The sequence below is a fragment of the Seriola dumerili genome, unplaced genomic scaffold, assembly GCF_002260705.1.
Source record: "Seriola dumerili isolate Sdu_G_001 unplaced genomic scaffold, Sdu_1.0 BDQW01000122.1, whole genome shotgun sequence".
In the NCBI taxonomy this organism is placed as follows: domain Eukaryota; kingdom Metazoa; phylum Chordata; class Actinopteri; order Carangiformes; family Carangidae; genus Seriola; species Seriola dumerili.
This window is the reverse complement of record NW_019174377.1, coordinates 3,327,101-3,346,603: the sequence shown is the minus strand read 5'-3', so window position 1 is coordinate 3,346,603 and position 19,503 is coordinate 3,327,101. Positions and strand designations below refer to the sequence as shown.

General features: G+C 40.5%; 1 protein-coding gene across 1 annotated transcript; it reads left to right on the top strand.

Annotated features, from left to right (window-relative positions):
- The first annotated feature begins 321 nt into the window (after positions 1–321).
- On the top strand, positions 322–19,387 carry cpd (carboxypeptidase D). The gene is made up of 21 exons (XM_022748427.1): positions 322–938; positions 2,040–2,287; positions 6,251–6,393; positions 6,569–6,738; positions 7,188–7,609; positions 7,729–7,920; positions 8,505–8,672; positions 9,031–9,140; positions 9,355–9,457; positions 9,995–10,137; positions 10,234–10,403; positions 10,538–10,840; positions 11,074–11,269; positions 11,507–11,642; positions 11,840–11,986; positions 12,839–12,937; positions 13,017–13,081; positions 13,284–13,415; positions 13,601–13,786; positions 15,986–16,088; positions 16,698–19,387. Exons 1-21 carry the CDS (start codon positions 322–324, stop codon positions 16,922–16,924), a joined length of 4,080 nt encoding a protein of 1,359 aa, XP_022604148.1. The 3' UTR covers positions 16,925–19,387.
- The last annotated feature ends 116 nt before the right edge of the window (positions 19,388–19,503 follow it).

Sequence of the window (19,503 nt, the reverse complement as noted above, 5' to 3'; positions counted from 1 at the left end):
TGTGGACAGTTATGGACTAATCAAATGTGGACCCAAACAATATGGAGTGAATCTGGGGTTTAGTGTCGCAATTAAGGTCGAACTCCACCGGTCCACCTTAAAACGCGACGTCATCGTTGTAGCCCCGCCCCGGTGAGGTGAGAGGAAGTAGATGGAAACAGACAGGCCGGACCGACAACAGAAATACGTCTGTCGCTGGGAAGCAAAACAACTCACAAAACAACTGACCCTGGCGTTTGTTGTTCTTTAATTACAAAGTCCGGATGGTGTAGACGCAGAAGATACATCAACATGGCACACACTTGGGAGCATCTCTCGACGATGCTGGAACTACGGGTGTCACTTTTCTTTCTTCTCTGTCTTCTAATCTCCCCCGGTGACGCCAGGCTACACCGGCCACGACGCCTCAGCCCTACCACGGAGGAAACGGTAGAAACTTATAACAAATACTACAATTACGTTGAGCTAACCGGACGTTTACAGTCTTTAGCCCAGAAATACCGTCACATAGCCAACCTGTCGAGCATAGGTCAGTCTGTGGAGGGCAGGGAGCTATGGGTGATGCGGATCACCAGGGACCCCAACACAGACTCACCCGGGAAACCGAAATTTAAATACGTCGGAAACATGCACGGCGACGAAACCGTGTCCAGGCAGGTGTTGGTGTACCTTGTGGAGAACCTGCTGACTAAATATGGGGATGAACCGCGCATTAGTGAGCTGGTAAACACCACGGATATTTACATTATGCCCAGCATGAACCCTGACGGTTTTGAGAAGTCCGTAGAAGGGGACTGCAATGGCGACAACGGGGGTCGAAGTAATGCCAAGAATATGGACCTCAATAGAAGCTTTCCTGACCAGTATGACGGGACTACTGTCAGTCCAGATGAGGTACCCGAGGTCATGGCTTTGATCAGATGGATCCAGGAGAAAAAGTGAGTTCTTATCCTCCCATGAAACATACAAAAAACAAAGTTTCCTTTTTGTTGAGTTTCCTATTGAGGCCCGATTGTCTGAAGCACGGGTTAGAATAGCTTCACTAAACTTCACTTATTTCACTTTTGGTCAATGTTTATCACGCAGTGGAGGATTTGGAGTGGCTGACTTTCCTGTCAATGAGCAACTTAATTCTTTGTTTCCTTTTGTTTTAAGACCTCAGGGGCAGGAGGTGTGACCCAGTAATGGACTAGTCAACTAATAGAAAACTAATCTGCAGCTTTTCTGATAATCAGTTTATTAATTATTAGTATTCTTAGGTTATGTGCTGACGATTTCAAGACATCAACTTGGGCTTCAGGAAGTTGTGGACATTTTCACTATATTCTTAGCTTACATCTTATAGACAACATGATTATTGAAAAATAAATAAAATAAAGTAAATATTGGTGGGCATCCTGGCAGCTTTACGATTAGAGCCCTTACCATATAAATGCAATGTCCATTGTTTGATTTCAGATGGCAGCCTTTTTTTAAAGCCAAAAAATCTTTAAAAAAAACTAATGGCTGATTAATTGATAAGAGAGAAACAAACATTTTAGTCAGTGAGTAACTCAGTTTCCCCCTGATTTCCTTCTTTATTAGAGCCTCAGGGGGCATTAGTGTGAGACATAACAAAGTCGACAAGGGCTGCTGTCCTGGGACACCATAATAGCATGATATTTAAGACTGAAGTTTATTTGGAAGACTAGGGAACAACCCTGCATGCACACAAATGTTCATCCAGTTAAAGTGCTCTTGTCGGCTCCAAGACTGCTCTGCAGTAAGGGGAATTTCCCTCTCTATTCTCACACTACATTACAGTATTGATTCCTGTGATAACCAATAGCACAATTCTCACCTCATTTCTTTTTAAAGGACAATGTTTTTTTCAAGTTTCTTTTAAATACAATACATGCCCATATGTACACAGATGCCACTCTAATGTCAAAGCTGAGGGTTAAAATCCTTGTTTGGTCCTTGTTCTATGTGACAATGTATTCTGAAATGATGTCAATCTCTCCTTTGAGGCTGCTATTAAAATTTGCCATTGTCTCTAGATTTGTGCTGTCAGGGAACCTGCATGGTGGCACGGTGGTTGCCAGTTACCCTTTTGATGACTCAGCCCTCCACCAGCGACAGGGCCACTATAGCCAGTCAGAGGACGACAGCCTGTTTCGCTACCTCGCCCTGGTGTATTCCCAGAACCACCCAGTGATGAAGACTGGAGAGCCAAACTGTCCCGATGCCCTGGAAGAAACTTTTAAAGATGGCATCACCAATGGGGCACAGTGGTATGATGTGCCTGGTAAGATGATTCCATTTTTATTGTTTTAATGCCTAGTTTAGTGATTGACAACAAATAATTGTTGAATCTTGTGAAAACCTGTTGTAGAGAGGATGATTTGTCCAGTCATTGCTTTTTATTTTAAGGTAAACAGCAGTGAAGTAAAACCCATCTTAAAAGTACTTGATATCTTCTCATTTAAAAGTCAAGAATGTGCTGTTATATGCTGGAGTTTTTTCAGCATATGAGGGTTTGGCCAAATACAAGCTACAACCTGTTTTGATAAAGCTCAGGAATAGATTATTACAATGCCCTTTACACTTGCTTTAGCACAACTTAAGCTATTTCTATCACAGGGTTTGCTCCCACCAAAGATCACATTTCACATTTCTGGGCAGAGTAGCTTTAGTCCAGAAAACAACCTGAACTAGTTTGCTTACCAAAGCTGCTTAGAGGCAGCATCCAGTAGCTTTATTTCCTCATTAAATACGCTCAGTTGACAGACAAAGCAAAGTTCATTGTTACTGTGAGTGCTTTTACACTTCATATAACTGCATTGTTCAACTTGTGATAGACAGTTTTAATACCGTAAGAGTAGAATTGGCTGATGCTTCTTACTCAATATTGGTAATTGGTAATGACCCAATGATTATTTCAGTCTCAGTTTTTTCAGTCAGTGAAGCACTGAAAAGCGCGGCCTGGTTTGGGGTTTTCCAGGTGTCAAACAACTATTAAATGCTTTGCTCAGGTGACTCTGCTCATCCTGTTTTTCATCCTGTAATTACTGAAAGTGTTAGAGCAGTAGTCAGGTTTACTATTGCACTGTGCTCATATGACAGCTTACTCTGGGCAAGTTAATGCCCATGGGCTGTTGGTTTAAATCTCCTTCCTTGTCTTATACTCTATACAATGTGTGTCCATGTCCTCTGAAGGAATGCATTTTCTAACTGAAGTAAATGCAGCTTGTGTTGGTTCCCCAACTTCTACCATTCATTCGGGTTGAGAACCAGGACTTGAGAAAATGTGCTTTGTTGTCGTAAATTTCAGATTTCAGGGAAGGGTTATGCACCTTGCAATCTGTGATGTCCGACAGATTAGCCTGCATTTGCCCCTGTCAGATTACTAGAGTAACGCATAACTCTTCAGAACTAGCACTTCTTTTACTCTTATGTCATTTCTCTCCTTACTTCTCTTTCTAATGTGTTAGATGTTTAGTACGTACAAGTCTTAATTTCATTACTCTATTTGCAGGTACCATTTATTGCTCCCAAATTGCATTCAGGTATTCAAATTCAGTTTAAAACTTAATTGATCCATCATTACAATATTTAAGTCAGCGGTGGTTTTTAAGCATATATTATGAGTGTGCTGTAATTCAGAGTTTGTATTTTAAAGTGGCAATATGGTGATTATTTAAAAGACTATAAACATAAGACATGTTCTAATTTGATTTGCCTGTATTACCACCTCCAGATTTTGTATTAAACTGATGCTGATACACTTGCTTGATATTATGTCATACTATCTGTTCACCACCACAAGGAACTGGAACAAAGTCATTACCCAAGCCTTGAGCACACACTCTTTAATGAGAGTTTGCTTTTACTTACCTCTGTAAATCGTGGCTTTAATTCTCACGAGACACTAGAGGAACAGTGAGTAGTGAATGACTGTTGTAGCCAGAGATAAACCTATTTTGTTTCTGTGGTTTTTCAGCAGAAACTGAAATGGCCAGTGTGCAGACAGACAAGGTTCAGGCTGTTACACAAGGCAGTTATTAAAGCTCTCAGCAGCTGCAATGTACATATCTTATTATAAAGATAGACATGCAGGAGTGTAAAACAGTTGAAAAGACAATGCTTGTGTCTGTCACTTTTCAGTGGACGAAATGTCACAGCTGAAACTGGGCTAATGTCAGATGACAGAAATGGTCAGGACATTGTGTGATGTAATGAGTGGTCCAGGCGAAGCGCCAGGGCCAGAAGTCAAGAACAGGAGATTATTTTGTGTGGCTGTCGGGGCTTGAAATAATGAGTCATCATAACATGTTATCTTGACTTACAATCTTTTGACACAGTCTTGTCTCAAAGGGCGTCCTTTACTTTTGAACTGTATTTAGTTCATGTTGCCCACAGCACAAAACTAAGTTGCTTTTTCTTCACTTTTTGACTGTCATGATGTCCACTTTGTTGTGTAATTCTTCAGATGGGTCATAGTCTACACTGTTCAAAGCTGTAGGGCTTAGATTATTGTAAAACCGTGTGTATTGACATATACACATCAATGCCTCCAGACACAAAAGGAAACAAGAGCAAGAACTTTATTTTACTGTATGGAAATACTGTTCTATTGCTGTGATAATCTCAGGGCGCTGGAAGTGCTTGATCATGTTGTAACCTCATACTTTCATGCTGCGTCACTGTGAACGGCTGACAGTCATATGATGGCAGTATTTTCTTAAATAGTTTTATTGTTTTAAATGTTTGACTAAAAGTAGGACAGATTTTTTTATTGCATTGTATCTAACATTATATACACCACAGTGGCCTGCACAGAAAGTACAGCCCCTAGGAACTGACTTTGGCTCTATTGTCTGGCCAGTGGCTTCCTGCGAAGTTTAGGGTGTGTCACTAGATCCGGTACATATAAAGGATGTTTAAGGTTAGAGCTGCCCTAGTCCGTCTGTGTGTTTGTGTTATACTCTATCAGCATATGGAGGATGTTTACTTTAAGTGATTTGTCTCAAAGACAATGGTGTTTTCAAACTATTTAAAGTCACTTAGCACATGTTTTTACAGGCAAGTGTGGGATTAGTCACAGTTGAATATAGATCTAGTGTTATTTGCTCATCATTAGCAGGTATGTTTCTTTTAAGAATCAGTTTGGTTTGGTTGGCATAGCACCCTGCTGTCTCTGCTGCCACCACAGTGGGTGAATCCTCTAATGAATCACCCCAACACACCTCTATACACCACCCATGTTCAGAGGGTTTGTTAGTCCGATGAGACCGACAACTGAAAAACATGTCTGAAACTTGAGCGGTGAAGCGTTTATTATGTCTTCTGAATTGGCCCTTTCTAGTTTTCAGTGAATGGCCAAGTTTCAGACAGCTGAATAGCTGCTGCTTGACCGAGAATGACTCAGAAGGACTTGAGTTTGTGGTTTATATTTTGGTGTATATTTTCATCTGCTCTCAGAGCCAAGGCATGGACCACATCACAGCCTGAGGCTTTTAATCTTAGCTTGTAAGGGATGTTTATCATTAATTGTATTTCAACCTATTCCCAAAGACAGCTAAATGACTTTCAGGAGGGTGTCATTATCATGCAAGCAGAAGTATAGATGTCTATATGATAATTTAACCAAATGGTCAGCACAAGTAGTAGTATTATCACACTTGGATGTTAAGGGAATGAAGTGGTATGCGTGACACAGTGTGGTTAACGGTTTTCTCATTGAGACTGCTGGGAGGCTGATTGATTTGCTTGAGTTATTTGTTAGTGTTTGGTGTGTGAGCCCTTTCACTTTGACTGTTGCAAGGTGGCAAACAGTGCTGTTTAATTGGGTTCCTGCAGTCATGGCAACCCTCTAGCCAGGGAGTCACTGGCTGCCTGCTGTCGTTCCAGAGCGACGGCCAGCTGAACAGCCTGCACCCCTGTGTTTCCCTCTGTTTGCCTTAGTGGACGGCTAGTTGGCTGGCAAACTGCAGATGTCATGGCTTTTTGCCACGTTAAACTCTATCTTTAAACTGTGGCCTTGAAGAGACAAAGACAGACTCAAGCCTGCCCTGGCACTAGTGGGTGTCAAATTTAGAGAAGTAGAATATGTTTCAGAATTCACTTTATGAGTACTGTTTCACATGTGTTGTACACACAGTTTAATTCTTGGATTTAGACATATCCTTGTCTTTTATATAATATATACTTGAATGTGTTATGCCATTTCCAAGTTCTAAGTGTATGATATTTCTGGCTTGTTATCCAGGAGGGATGCAGGACTACAACTACCTCTATGGAAACTGTCTGGAGATCACCATGGAGCTGAGCTGCTGCAAATATCCTCCTGCTACTGAGCTCCATAAGGAATGGAATCTGAACAGGGAATCCCTAATAGCCTATATCGAAAAGGTAGAGTTTACAACTAAAAAAGATTTATGATACATAAGCAATGATTATAATGCACCTTCTGTTTTTTTTTTTTTTTAATATAATGCTACAATCTAACCCTGCGTGATACCTTTGGCATACAATTTCTCCAGTTCAGCAAGGTGTCTTTGGTATTTACAATAACACTGTCTTCCAGGTTCATATCGGTGTTCGTGGATATGTGAAGGAGGCCGTCAGTGGTGCTCCCCTCACCAATGTCAGCATTGTGGTGGCAGGCGTTCGCCACAACCTGACCACCGGAGAGTATGGGGATTACTACCGCCTCCTGCTCCCAGGAACATACAACATCACAGCTGTGGCCCCAGGGTGAATAATGCCATTGAACTTCTGCCTTACATAGCGGGTTTTCAAAAATGCACAGTAGTTCGGTTTCATATTGTTTGTAATTACCAATGACAGCCAGCGAGCAGTGTGTTTGCTGCTTGTTTCCTGTTGATTGTTGCACAACCACAATGATTGAAGCAAAAATGTGTAATCTGGTTCTTCTAGACTATCAAACAATATGCTGCACTAAAGGAATGCATAACATCAATTGCTTCCTCTTTAGATTTTAGAGAATAGGTCTTTGTTATTGGGTGAAGAAAAATGTTTTTCACAAGTTCATTGGTAAATGACTTCCTGGAAGAGAGAATAAAAGGAAATGCGCTTATGGCTTTTTTTTAGTCATGGATACTGTGACATCTAATCTTGGTGCTAACTGGTGATTTTAAGATGGACTTAAAGTCCTCATGCATGACTTTATTTTTTGTACACAGGTACACATCAGTGACAGTCTACAGTGTGCAGGTTATGGAGGACAAAGCCACAGAACATAACTTTACCCTGGCACCTGTGGTCAGTGAGGCTGCAAGTAACATCACTGTGCCTACGTCCTCCACGCCATCCACCAGTCACCCAAACATCTCCACCACCACTACCAAGCCATCTGACCCCACCCAGACCTGGGTGGCTCCCTCTGAGGGAAACAAGAACAGCCCTACTTTGCTTTCACCTGAACATCAGCCCATCCAGCCCCAGGAATTTCGTCACCACAACTATGCAGATATGGAGCTCTTCCTACGCAAGTACAGCAGCGAGTTCCCCTCTATTGCCCATCTTTACTCTATTGGCCCCTCTGTGGAAAACCATGAGCTCTATGTGATGGTCATCTCAGACAACCCCACTGTACATGAGCACGGTATGTCAGTGTTATTAAGTTAAAAAGACAGTTCCTTTTGAAGACTGTGTCTTCATATGATAATGTGTAAATTCCTTGGTATTATCTGTTAATATGGGTTTTCATTGTTTCCATACCAGGTGAGCCAGAGTTTAAGTATGTGGCCAACATGCATGGTAATGAAGTGGTGGGCCGGGAGTTGTTGCTCAACCTCATTGAGTACCTGTGCCGTAACTACGGTACTGACCCGGAGGTCACTCAATTGGTCAACAACACCCGCATTCACATCATGCCTTCTATGAACCCTGACGGCTATGAGGTAGCCACTGAAGGTGAGACACACAATAAGAAGTGACTACTTAGGCAACAATAAAGTAACACTATCTGCACAGTATGAAATTAAGACTATTTTATGAAACTATTTTAGTGTACAGGTCACACAGGTGTTAGATGTATTGCTTTGGCGCAAATGTGTAACATTATAGGCCTTAAACAGTAACTTGATCATTTGACTAACATTCCTTAAGTTTATGTTACTAACTGCTATCAAATTTACAGCTGCCGTAAATGAAACAGGGCTTGCAAAATCACAAGCCCACATTCATATACATACATAGACTTGAGTGGTCACAAAGAACTAAGCAGTATGCTCTCTATTCATAGTATTTTACACCATCAGAATTCTTCATGAGTTTGTGTTATGCCTATGACACATCATGCTTCTGTTAGAAATATGGGAAAGTTTCACAGCGCACTTCCTCAATCTGCCACTGTCTTAGCTGGTAGCTGCAGCTGATGTGTGACATGGAGGAATAGAGGAGGAGATGGAGATGGAGATGTAGAAGCATGAACCATTTTGTGCTTACAGATGCAGATAGTTGCAGATGACTCTTCTTTATTACTTATTTCCTCACAGGTGATGTAAAGGGCTACAAAGGACGCAACAACAGCAATAATTTTGATCTGAACCGCAACTTCCCGGACCAGTTTACCACCATCACAGAACCCAGGCAGCCAGAGACTAAAGCTGTGATGAACTGGCTGAAGAACATCCCCTTCGTCCTTTCAGCCAACCTCCATGGAGGCACGGTGTTATTTTGAGCTTTTAATGCCAAAGATTGTAGTCTTTAAGTGTCATAGCTACCTTTTGATAGTAATAGTCTGTCAGTCCTATTTACAACTGAAAATATTGTATTTTCTTTTTCTTATTTCTTATTTTCTTTCTTTCTTTTTTATTTCATTGAAACAAGATAATTGGATTATAAAGTTACTTCAGCAACTCCAAAGGATTGCTGCTATATTTTAAAGTCCACAATTAAAATCTAAATATCAGACAGGATTTTCTGAAATGTCAACCAGTTATGCAATTTGGAGTTTATTTTAACCACAAATTCAGGGGATTTTTAGTGTTTTGTTCCTTATCTTTGTTTTGTGGAATTCAGGTTCCTTGGTGGTAAACTACCCCTATGATGATGACAAAGAAGGGACAACTCAGTACAGCCAGTCACCTGACGACAAGGTCTTTCAGCAGGTGTCTAAAGCATACTCACAGGTAACTGGACACTGTAGGATCTGTTTCAGGCTGCGATAATGTCTGCCTGTGGTTTCATGTTGTTGTTGAAAACAAAAAGTAGAGTAAGAGCGCTGAAGGAAGCCATGGGATTTTTGTGAAATCACTGGACAGACAAGGTTTGAAAACTTGACTACAACAGTACTCATTGTTGACTTTTTTTTTTTTTTTTTTTTTTTTGTGTGTGTGTGTGCAGGAGAATCCTCTCATGCACAATGGACACCCTTGTGAGGACCTGTACCCTGATGAATATTTTGAGGATGGCATCACCAATGGTGCCAACTGGTACAATGTTCCTGGTATGCCTCCTTTCAAACTCACCACATTCATTTTGCCCACAGGAGATCAGGCAAAGCAGCGTTTTATGTTTGAGATGTTTTGTTTATTCACATAATCTGGTTGTTTAGTTGTAGAAAATGAACTTGTTTGGTCAATTCATTTTCTTTTTATATCCTGAAAAATACCCCAAATACTGTTATTTAGGTTTTCTATATTTATATTCAGACAAGCTAGAGTAATTGTGGTCTTCTCCAGTGATACAGTGCTTCAAAAATAGAAACAATACTGTTATGTTGAGAAGATTTTAAGTAAATCTGTCTCATCTTTTGTCTATATCTGTGTGCAGTTATTTATGAAATTAAAATTTAAGCCACTATTTGTACAATTTGAAAGGCTGAAAGCAATAAACGTACTAAATCCACTGGGAGTTTCTCAGTTTTCTACAAAGAAAAACATGTGCCATTGTTGATCTATAATCCCATAACCCTCATACATATAATGTTTTTAAGTGAAACCTTTAAAATTTGAGATGGAGTTTAAAGGAGCACTTTTTTCAGGTGGCATGCAGGACTGGAACTACTTAAACACCAACTGTTTTGAGGTGACCATCGAGTTGGGTTGTGTGAAGTATCCTGTGGCTAGGGACCTGCCGAAATACTGGGAACAAAACAGAAGAGCCTTGCTTCAGTTTGTACACCAGGTAATAAATACAAATCTTAACATCACCCTTAGCTTTCTCCTCCCTTTCACTCAGGTTTGCAGCTACTCATGTGAATGTGGTTACTTGTTTCTTGAGGTCCACACTGGAGTAAAGGGCACTGTCTCCGACAGTAGTGATGGTACAGGAATTCCCAATGCCACCATTACTGTGGCGGAGATAGACCACAACATCACGACAGCCCATACTGGAGACTACTGGAGACTGCTGGTCCCTAACACTTACTCTATCACAGCCTCTGCCCATGGGTAAGATTTGAATATCAGGAAGGAGACCTGGAGAGCAAACAGTACAGTTACTGACGTAACAAGTAGATTTCTTTGCTGTTACTTGACCTGATTTCCTGTGCTGTTAACTTTGAATAACTTTCTCTGTTGTCCAGATATATACCTGTGAGAACCTACGCCACAGTCTCAAAGGAGAGAGTGGAGGTGGTGGACTTCAGACTAACACGTTTACACTCAGACTCGAAAGGCCAGTCTCAAAACGGCCCCCAACCCACACAGAACCCATCTGAGAAGGAGTTTCAGAGCTTAATCAAGGACCTCTCTCTAGGCCAGGGCTTGGAGCAGTTGGTCAGTAGCACAGCCACAGAGAGCAGCTTCCGCTACCAACGCTACAAAGAATTGTCTGAGTTCTTGAGGGGCCTCACTCTTAACTTTCCCAAAATTACGTCTTTACAGAGGTAGGCAGGATTTATCTTCCTTCAAGCTGTGTATTTAAACCAACTCACATTATTTCTCTTTGAGAGTATATTATTGTTTGACATCATACCTCTATACTGCTCATCCACTGTATGCCAAAAGTCACTGCTGTCCAGATACGCTCTGTGTTACTGTTACTGTTCTTGCTGCTTTCTACTGAAAGAATCTTAAAGAATCTTGACCTACATATTGGTTTCTTCTCTTCTTTGTCCAGTTTGGGCCAAAGTGTAGAGTTTAGAACCATTCGGGCTTTGGAAATCTCCAACAAACCAGAGGAGGCTGAGCCATCTGAACCCAAAATCCGTTTTGTAGCAGGGATCCATGGCAATGCCCCAGTGGGCACAGAGCTGCTGCTGGAGTTTGCTGCCTTCCTATGTATCAACTATGGCAAGAATCCAGCCATCACCAGGGTGAGTTGTGGAGCCCCTCAGGAAGTATAGTATTTGATATATAGAAAATTCTACATTTTAAAAATGGAAATATATAGGAATATACTTAAGTCTTTGTTCACACAAGCTCTTTTTATAGCTGGGATTGAGTTGAGTCAAGTAACTCTAATTTTGTTTTAGAAAGTTGGAAAAAAAGTCCTGTTAAATATAAAGTTCAGCCATGTCTGTAATTGTTCCTGCTCCATTTCCTTTTCCTAGTTGATCAACGAGACCCGGATTGTCATCGTTCCCTCCATCAACCCAGATGGACGGGAACAGGCTGTTGAGAAGCAGTGCACTTCCACGCAGGGCTTGACCAATGCTCATGGCAAGGATCTGGACACAGATTTCTTTGGTCAGTTGTATGAATGTGTGTGTGTGCGCGCGTAACTGAAACAGAAGAAGATTCAGTCTACTTATACAGGCTACAATTGTCAAAGATTTGTTGTGAACGTAATAAAAAACTGTCATTGCTTGTTTGTACCACTTGCCATGAAAAGCACAGCATGCTCTAACAGCTCTGTTTCCTACCCACTATCCATCTATTTTTAGGCAATGCATCGCAACGTGTGGTGGAGGCCCAACCCGAGACCAGAGCGATGATGGACTTGATCCTAGACAAGGGCTATACTCTCTCTGTAGCCCTCGATGGAGGCGCCCTTGTTGCTACCTACCCATATGACAAGCCTGTCCAGTCCGGTAACATGACATTATACAGATAACAGCTTTTTATTTGACTACTTATTCAAAGTTTTCAAGTTCGCAGTGAATCCACCTTGTTCGGTTATATAGTTTATAGTATATTTACTCATTTACATTGTATTTAGAGTCCGTTTATCTAGAGTGTTCGACATTAAACCACTTTTAAGTTTGCACATGGGCAGTGCCCAAGGGTTGTGATTTGAGTCGGTTAGTCTTCCTTTTTGGCCACAGACCTGGCACATAAATCCCAACCAAATTATTTTGAGAAGTTGTGGTCAGATAACCCCCCCCACACACACACACACACACACACACACAGACACCTCCAGTTGGATACTAATCTTATTGTGAGCCAGAATATCAACTTTGTACAGAGCATGCATATTTTATCTAGAACTGGCTGATTACCATGGAATTCGCTGAGAAAGTTATGGTCTGAAGAAGGTTAACCCTAAACCTTTTCTCTAGTGCCACCTTCAGGACAAATATTATTTTTTTTAGCCCTATTAAATAATCAGGCTCTTTGATTCAGTAAATAATCACTTTTGTTTTTGTGTCCAACACTTCACACAACATCCACATGCCACTATTGGGGCTTCAGACTTTGTTTTGATTTTGTAATATAAAATGCAGAGAAATGCAGTCACAGCCCTAATGCACTCTTCCTCACAGCCAACAGATTGACATGACAAGCTTTTGATTTTCAGTTCTACATATATTATATATAACAACAGTTTGCAAAGAGTATGACAAATGATATTCATTCTGAACATAGATTGCTGTAAACATCACCTTATAGAACAAAGTTGTTCTGTAGGCTTTTCTTTAATCATTTTTGTGTCTTTCCAGTTGAAAATGAGGGCACATTGAAGTACTTGGCAAGTGTTTATGCCAACAACCACCCCAAGATGCACCTAGGGGACACTGGATGTTCAAATAATGGACAGAGTATGTAGTTCAACTACTATAAATAAATCCTGTTGTCATTTTGGTACTGAATAGCTAATGGAACTTTTCTGTCACTCAGTGGGCAACATCCCTGACGGAGTTATGAGGGCAGCAGAGAGACAAAGTCACATGGGGAGCATGAAAGTAAGTCTCTCCACCCCAGTGTCTGTTATGGCAGTAAGTTAGTGTCAATGATGCCTCTAGAAGGTATCATCTAAAAAAAAAAAAAAAAGCACATTAGTTCAGAGATATCTGTCAGATCAAATGAGAAGTAAAGCAAAGTGAGAAATGGGCCTCTGCCCCAGTACTGTCTCATATTTCATCTTGTGTCTACGTGTCCTCCCAGGACTTCAGTATGGACTTTGGCCACTGTCCAGAAATCACAGTGTATACTGGCTGCTGTTTGTTCCCTCCTGCCGAGCAGCTGGCCACACTGTGGGCTGAGAACAAGAAGGCTCTCCTAAGCATGTTGGTGGAGGTAAGATGCAAGATTTTAATCAGCACAACATGGAGAAGTTTAATTGACATGTTTAACATTGATACATATAGATTTTTAACAATTTTGTTATTTCTTACACCACTTTAACCAATTGATCTATTTAAGAGTATAATTTTTCCCATCATCAAGAGCCTTAAATTTCCATCTGTTTCTACCCCATCCAGGTCCATAAAGGGGTGCGTGGCGTGGTAAGGGACAAGAGTGGAAAGCCTATTGTCGGGGCCATCATTGTGCTGAACGGGGGTGTGAGAGTCTTTACTGCAGAGGGCGGGTACTTCCATGCGCTGCTGGCTCCTGGCAACCACAACATCGAAGCTGTTGCTGATGGCTACCAACAACAACGTCAAGAGGTACACAGTTAGGTACAGACAATGCATCATGCGGGATAGGAATGTACTATCCTTCAGGAGGGTGGGCATGAAGGGATAAACAAGGATAATGGTGCAGTAACAGTTAACCATTACAGTTATTTCAAGTAGCCATGGAGTGGCATGCAGAGGGTAGACCCTCTACACTTTGGCAGCTGTCATTCTCAAATTAATTGAGAGGTTTTACAATGAGGCTAACACTAAATGACAATAAGTCTGAATGTGTGTTAACATCAGAAATGTTTTAAAAACAACAGCAAAATTCAATTGTGTATATGTACCTGAGATTTATGTTCAAGAACATGGAGTGGTGTGGTAAATAAGTTTATGACATGAATAAGTGCTAGTTTAACAGGATGTCAGTATTGAGTAAAAACAAAAGACTTACAAGGTCTAGCTTTGACTGAGTATAGAGTTTTATGACAGCAACTGATGGAAAGTAGAAATCAGCTCTGCTCCCGTTGTAACCACATGCACTCTGTTGCACATGTGATGATCTGCACACATTCAGTACTCTACAACATTTCAGAAGCTGATGCTTGCAAAAACAAATGAACCTAAAAAAAAGAAAATAGGTAGACTCTATTTTAACTATTTTGAACTTTTCAAAACATTTCAAAATGTTAAATCTGACTTTTCTTAAACATATTTTGTTCAAAAAAAAATTTGCAATATGAATATCTTCCACATTACATGGCAAGGGGAACAAAAATAAACAATTTACGGAGACATAAGAGAAAAGAAAATAGCATGCTCATGTCGTCAAGTCCGTGTGAGAATATTACTATGGTTCCCCTTTACTGTCCACATCTATAAAGGGTGTAGGGCGGAGCACACAAAATCTCTCCGTCACCTCCACCTTTCCATTTGGCTGCTCTGAAATTTCAAGCGTTGGATAGGCCAGCTCTCCAAACAGATGTTCCTTAATGTTGCGCCCCAGCTCCAGGCTGTAGGCTGTGAGCTTCCCACAAGGACTAAAGAGCAGGGGATCCACCACTGAATGATATGTCTGTTGGTACTCTGGTACTGTGAAGCCGTGGATCATCAGAGGCCCTGGCTGACTAACTGACACGCTAGTGGAGGTCCTCTGTTCAGTAGAGAAGGCTCCGTCGCCACGGGGCAGTCTGAGCTCTGGAAGAACAGCAGCGTTCCTTATATACCTGTCATCCAGGGGTTTCTGGGGTTGTTCTTCACTCTTGTCACACACAAAGTCCAGATCATGACTTGGGGCCAACATGGCTGTCCTCTCCTTAATAGCTTCCCCATATTTCTTAGGACATCGAATACTCCGTCTTAGGCCATAGGGACGCATTTCATACCTCTGGAAATTAAAGGGACGTCAGGTTAAGTGGTTTTGTGTCTTGCTGTCAAAAAACAACCAACAAACCACAATCATGATGAAATAAGGAAAGGAAAAAGAATCAAAAGATGCACTTACTCTTTGGGTGTGTGTTCAGACCACATTACTGACTCAGGTCTGAAAACACATGGTTTGAAATCCTTCTTTCCTTAGTTTAGAATCTACTTTACCCATATTTTAAACTGCAACTAGATGGCACTGAATAAGTGAGAGGTGCTTGTAATTTAGTTCTCAGATGATAGCTGAGTAATTTTGAATTTTTATGAGCCAGTGTTCAAATCCTATTTAGACATACAAGACAACCTGCAGCAGATTATACAAAGCAGTCACACCTGCAGATGAGACTTGCTAATGAAGTAATTAGCAACCCCACTTCTGCGTGGAGCTTTAACAGACAGCTAAAAGCCTTCTACCTCCATTTGAAGAAACAGCAAGGATAGATGAGAAGAAGTGGTAGAGCTTGATGTTTTCTTTAAGTTGTTGTACATTGAGTGTTGTCAGTGAAAAATTAGTAAAGAAGTGAACTAAGTTGAAAAACAAATTGAATTTCACATGCCACTAATTTACTTTTCAAGTCAGCAAATGTTTGTCAAGTTCTTGAAACAAGTAATTTTCAGTACCTTGATTAACATGGCCACAACTTTTGAGGTGGATGTGTATTACCTTGAATGCAGCCGTTTGCAGTTTATATTCAGTATGTACAAAGGAAGGGTTTGATCCCGGCTATGAATGTTGCTATTGTACTATAAATCATTATCCTAATATGAATGAACTCTGACCATGTGTCTGAGGTTTTCTGAAGTATTTTTGCTGTATTCCAGGTGGTGGTATCCTCCTATGAAGCTGCTAGCTCCATCATCATTGAGTTTGACATGGACAACAGTGTCTTTGGCCTGCCCAGAGAGTTTGTGGTGGCCAGTGCAGGTAAACATGTCTATTAAACAGACTTTTGTAACCAATGTTGACTATATGCATAATTTGACTCATCCACTTAAAAATAATAATCTTTCATATATCAGTTCAGATTTTGGCTACTGTAGTGTAATGAAGTGTGATGTTGTTTTGATTTAATGTTACTAAAAACCTGTCAACAGTTACCATACTTTGTAGTTCTCAGTTCTGCAACTGTATCTAGGGATAAAAGTCTAAGAATAAACAGTTCTCCTCTTAAATCATTTTTTGACTCCATCTAGAATATTTGTCCTGTCATCTTTAACAGATGACATGCACTCAATAACCTTTGTTTTTAAAGCAGGTTGAACTCTAGAGTTTTGACCGGGAGATGTTCTGTCAACACTGTAGTCATACTGTCTTCCCACGGGATCTTTGTCATTGACATTTAAGAACTACAATGCTACTTTTAGTGTGCTCAAACATCAAAACAAAAAAATCTGATTGCTCCATTGTTTACTCCAATGTGTGATTTGAATAATTTTCCAAATCTTTAAATGTTCTCCCTGCTATATAAAGCTGTGTGTATGCAGACATACTGAGGTGTCTATTTCTCTTTTTCTCCTTTCCTCTTCCCCGCAGCGGCCTCCATGACGGCATTGGTGGTGACGGCGTGTATCATATGGTGTGTGTGCGCGGCCAAGTCTAATCGTCAAAAGGATGGCTTCCATCGTTTGCGACAGCACCGCGATGATTATGACGACGAGATCCGGCTCACTTCTATGGGCTCCAAGAAGTCCCTGCTTGCCCACGAGTTTCAGGACGAGAGTGAAAGTGATGAGGAGACGTTGTATGCCAACAAAATCTGAGAACAATTGCACCAATTTGGCTGTTGGCTCAGTATTTTCATTTTGATCTCCCCCTTAAATTTAATCCCCTGACCAACAAGGAAATGGTTGAACTTTGGGCAGCATCTCTCTCTCTCTCTCTCTTTCTCTCTTTCTCTCTCTTTCTCTTTCTCTTTTTATGACTGAGATATAAGCTCAGTAAAGACACTTTGTTCTGTTATACCAACAAGCTCTGAGCACTCACTTCTGGTCACTCAGTTATTAGTGCAACTAAATGAATACTTAAAGAACATTGTGCTGGTGTCTGGACTGAAGGGCTTGCTTTGTTGTGCTGCATCTCTGCTTGACTGGTTCATCAAAAGGACAGAGGGAGAGGGTGACAAAGAGAGGGGCGAAGAAAGAAAGAGGTTTGGTCCACTGTGGCTCTCATCCGTCCTTTTTGCAGGTTTTTGACTCGAGCAGCTTTTTTTTTTTTTTTTTTTTTTTTTTTGTTTCCGAGCCATTCAAGAGTGCTCTTGAAGACCACTACCTGTCCTGCCTGGCTGAGGGGGTCAAGCCTTTAAGTCCAAATAAACTTTTGTTTAGTGGATGTGTAATGAACTCTGGATCAAAGTGCTTAATCTCACACAATCTCCCCACTGATATCTGTCGTCACCATGCATTTCTTTCAGTACTGCTTTGACATAGGAAATTAGAAATGATATGTTTCTTTTATTTAAGACAGCATTGCCACGTTGGAAGTGTCCGAGCCTTTGGGAGACTGAATCCAATACTGTGCCTTGGCTTCTGTAAAGTTTACAGTCCGGTCTGGCTGCAGTATGTGACAGAAAGCAGCAACAAAGTGAATAGATAGCACTTGGTCTATGTTGGAATTTGATCCATCCTATACTCAGGTGGTAGGAAAAGAGAAATTGTGGTTAAAGGACTGCTGAACTCCAGTGTTGCACTGTTTCTGCACAGATGACTACGCTGGCTGACCTGGATTCAGTAGTAGTGTTTTTTTTTTGGGGGGGGGGGGGGGTTCCATTGAGCTGATTTTGTGGCCAAAATCATAATGCGAGCCTCTCAAAAGCTTTAAAGCATCAGGGAGAATCTCTTACTAAGGGTGAATGAAACCCTTCTCAGTTAGTGCAGGGTGTATGCAGCTCACTTGCACTAAGGAGGATTGTCCCATTTCATTGGCCAGGAAAAAAAATCTAAATAGGTAATCTTGGAAAAGAAGAATGTATTTTTTTTATTTTCTTTTTGGATTTATTAGTTTTGTTGTAGGGTCGTTTCTGACTGTCTGTACATGGAAGATTGCTGAGTTTGAAGCATGTCACATGGGTCTGTGCTCTGTTTTTGAAGAATGTGTATTTTTTTTATCTTTTTTTTTTTTTCTTTTTTTTCTCTCCCCATCTGAGTATTTGGTGCATTTCCCCACTAAACAATATTTTGAATACAAAAGTCATACCAGCTTTGTCCGTCCATTAATGAGTTTCTACAAGTCAGTGTCAGAGCCAGGCATATTACATGATTTAAAGATGCAAATAAATTCATATTTTCTAAATTTATTTATAAATAAAGAGGTTACAGATCATAAGCCATTTGACTTTTACCTTCAATTGAGGTTTCATATGCACTGTTAGAGAGAGTCTTAGTCCTCCAGACAGTGTTAACGACATGGAAAAAGAGGCTACCGACAGATTGCCTTAGTGGCTTTAATGAACAGTGTAGTCTGGTGTGAAATGATAATCCATAATTCTCATTTCTCTTGTATGTTAAACAAGCTCATTGGACAAATTTGTGTGCAATTAAACTGGAAAGTTATTAGAAGAAGAAAAAGTGGGACCTCTGTGTTGTTAATCCTGTGCTCAAATGTCCAGCATGGCATAGAATTTCACTTAAAGCATCTTCTAGCAAATCAGGTGAACTGCCAAAAACCAAATAAATGTGGTTTTCCTTACAGTAGAAATCCATGTGTAACTATTCCTAATTGAATTGAAATCATCGCACAGGATCATTTAACTATCAGGTGGCTCTTGAATTGGTAATGCTATGCATGTTTTTCATCACATACAGTAGTTTGAATGAATACACAATAGTTCACTAAGAATTTGCCTTGATTTCCAGTAAGAGAAGATGTTCTTTCCTTCTCCTTTTAACAAATGCAGCTGTCAGTTAAGTTGAACCTGATATCTGTGTAGAGAGACAGTTTTGTATATTATTTTTTTCTTTCGTATACTGTCTGTGAATGTGTGTGTATGAATTTTGAAAGTTGAACTTGCGTCAGGGTCACGCAGTGTTGGTGTGAAGATTTTATATAAACTGGAATCAACTGTAAATAATGATTGCCAATTGTGAATGGGGAAAATAAGTGCAATTCATGGTAACCGTGAATCTACACACAGCAAAACCTTTCATAAGAACCTCTGTGTGATCATGACATGCTAACATGCACAAAAACTCATAAAACGCAATGAAATAAAAACCTCTCACAATGCATGTCTTGCTTTAATGTTGCATTGTCTGATACTGCCATTATTTTCTTTTTTGTGATACTTCTTTGGAACAGACTGGCCAGTAATTAAGAGGGAAAGGAGAAAATAGAATCACCAGAA

Excerpts from the sequence above, each read along its gene's own strand:
- cpd (XM_022748427.1), top strand. The coding sequence starts at position 322 with ATGCTGGAACTACGGGTGTCACTTTTCTTTCTTCTCTGTCTTCTAATC. Across the intron at positions 6,739-7,187 it reads ATCACAGCTGTGGCCCCAGG|GTACACATCAGTGACAGTCT; the intron begins GTGAATAATGCC and ends TTTTGTACACAG. Across the intron at positions 11,643-11,839 it reads TCTGGACACAGATTTCTTTG|GCAATGCATCGCAACGTGTG; the intron begins GTCAGTTGTATG and ends ATCTATTTTTAG.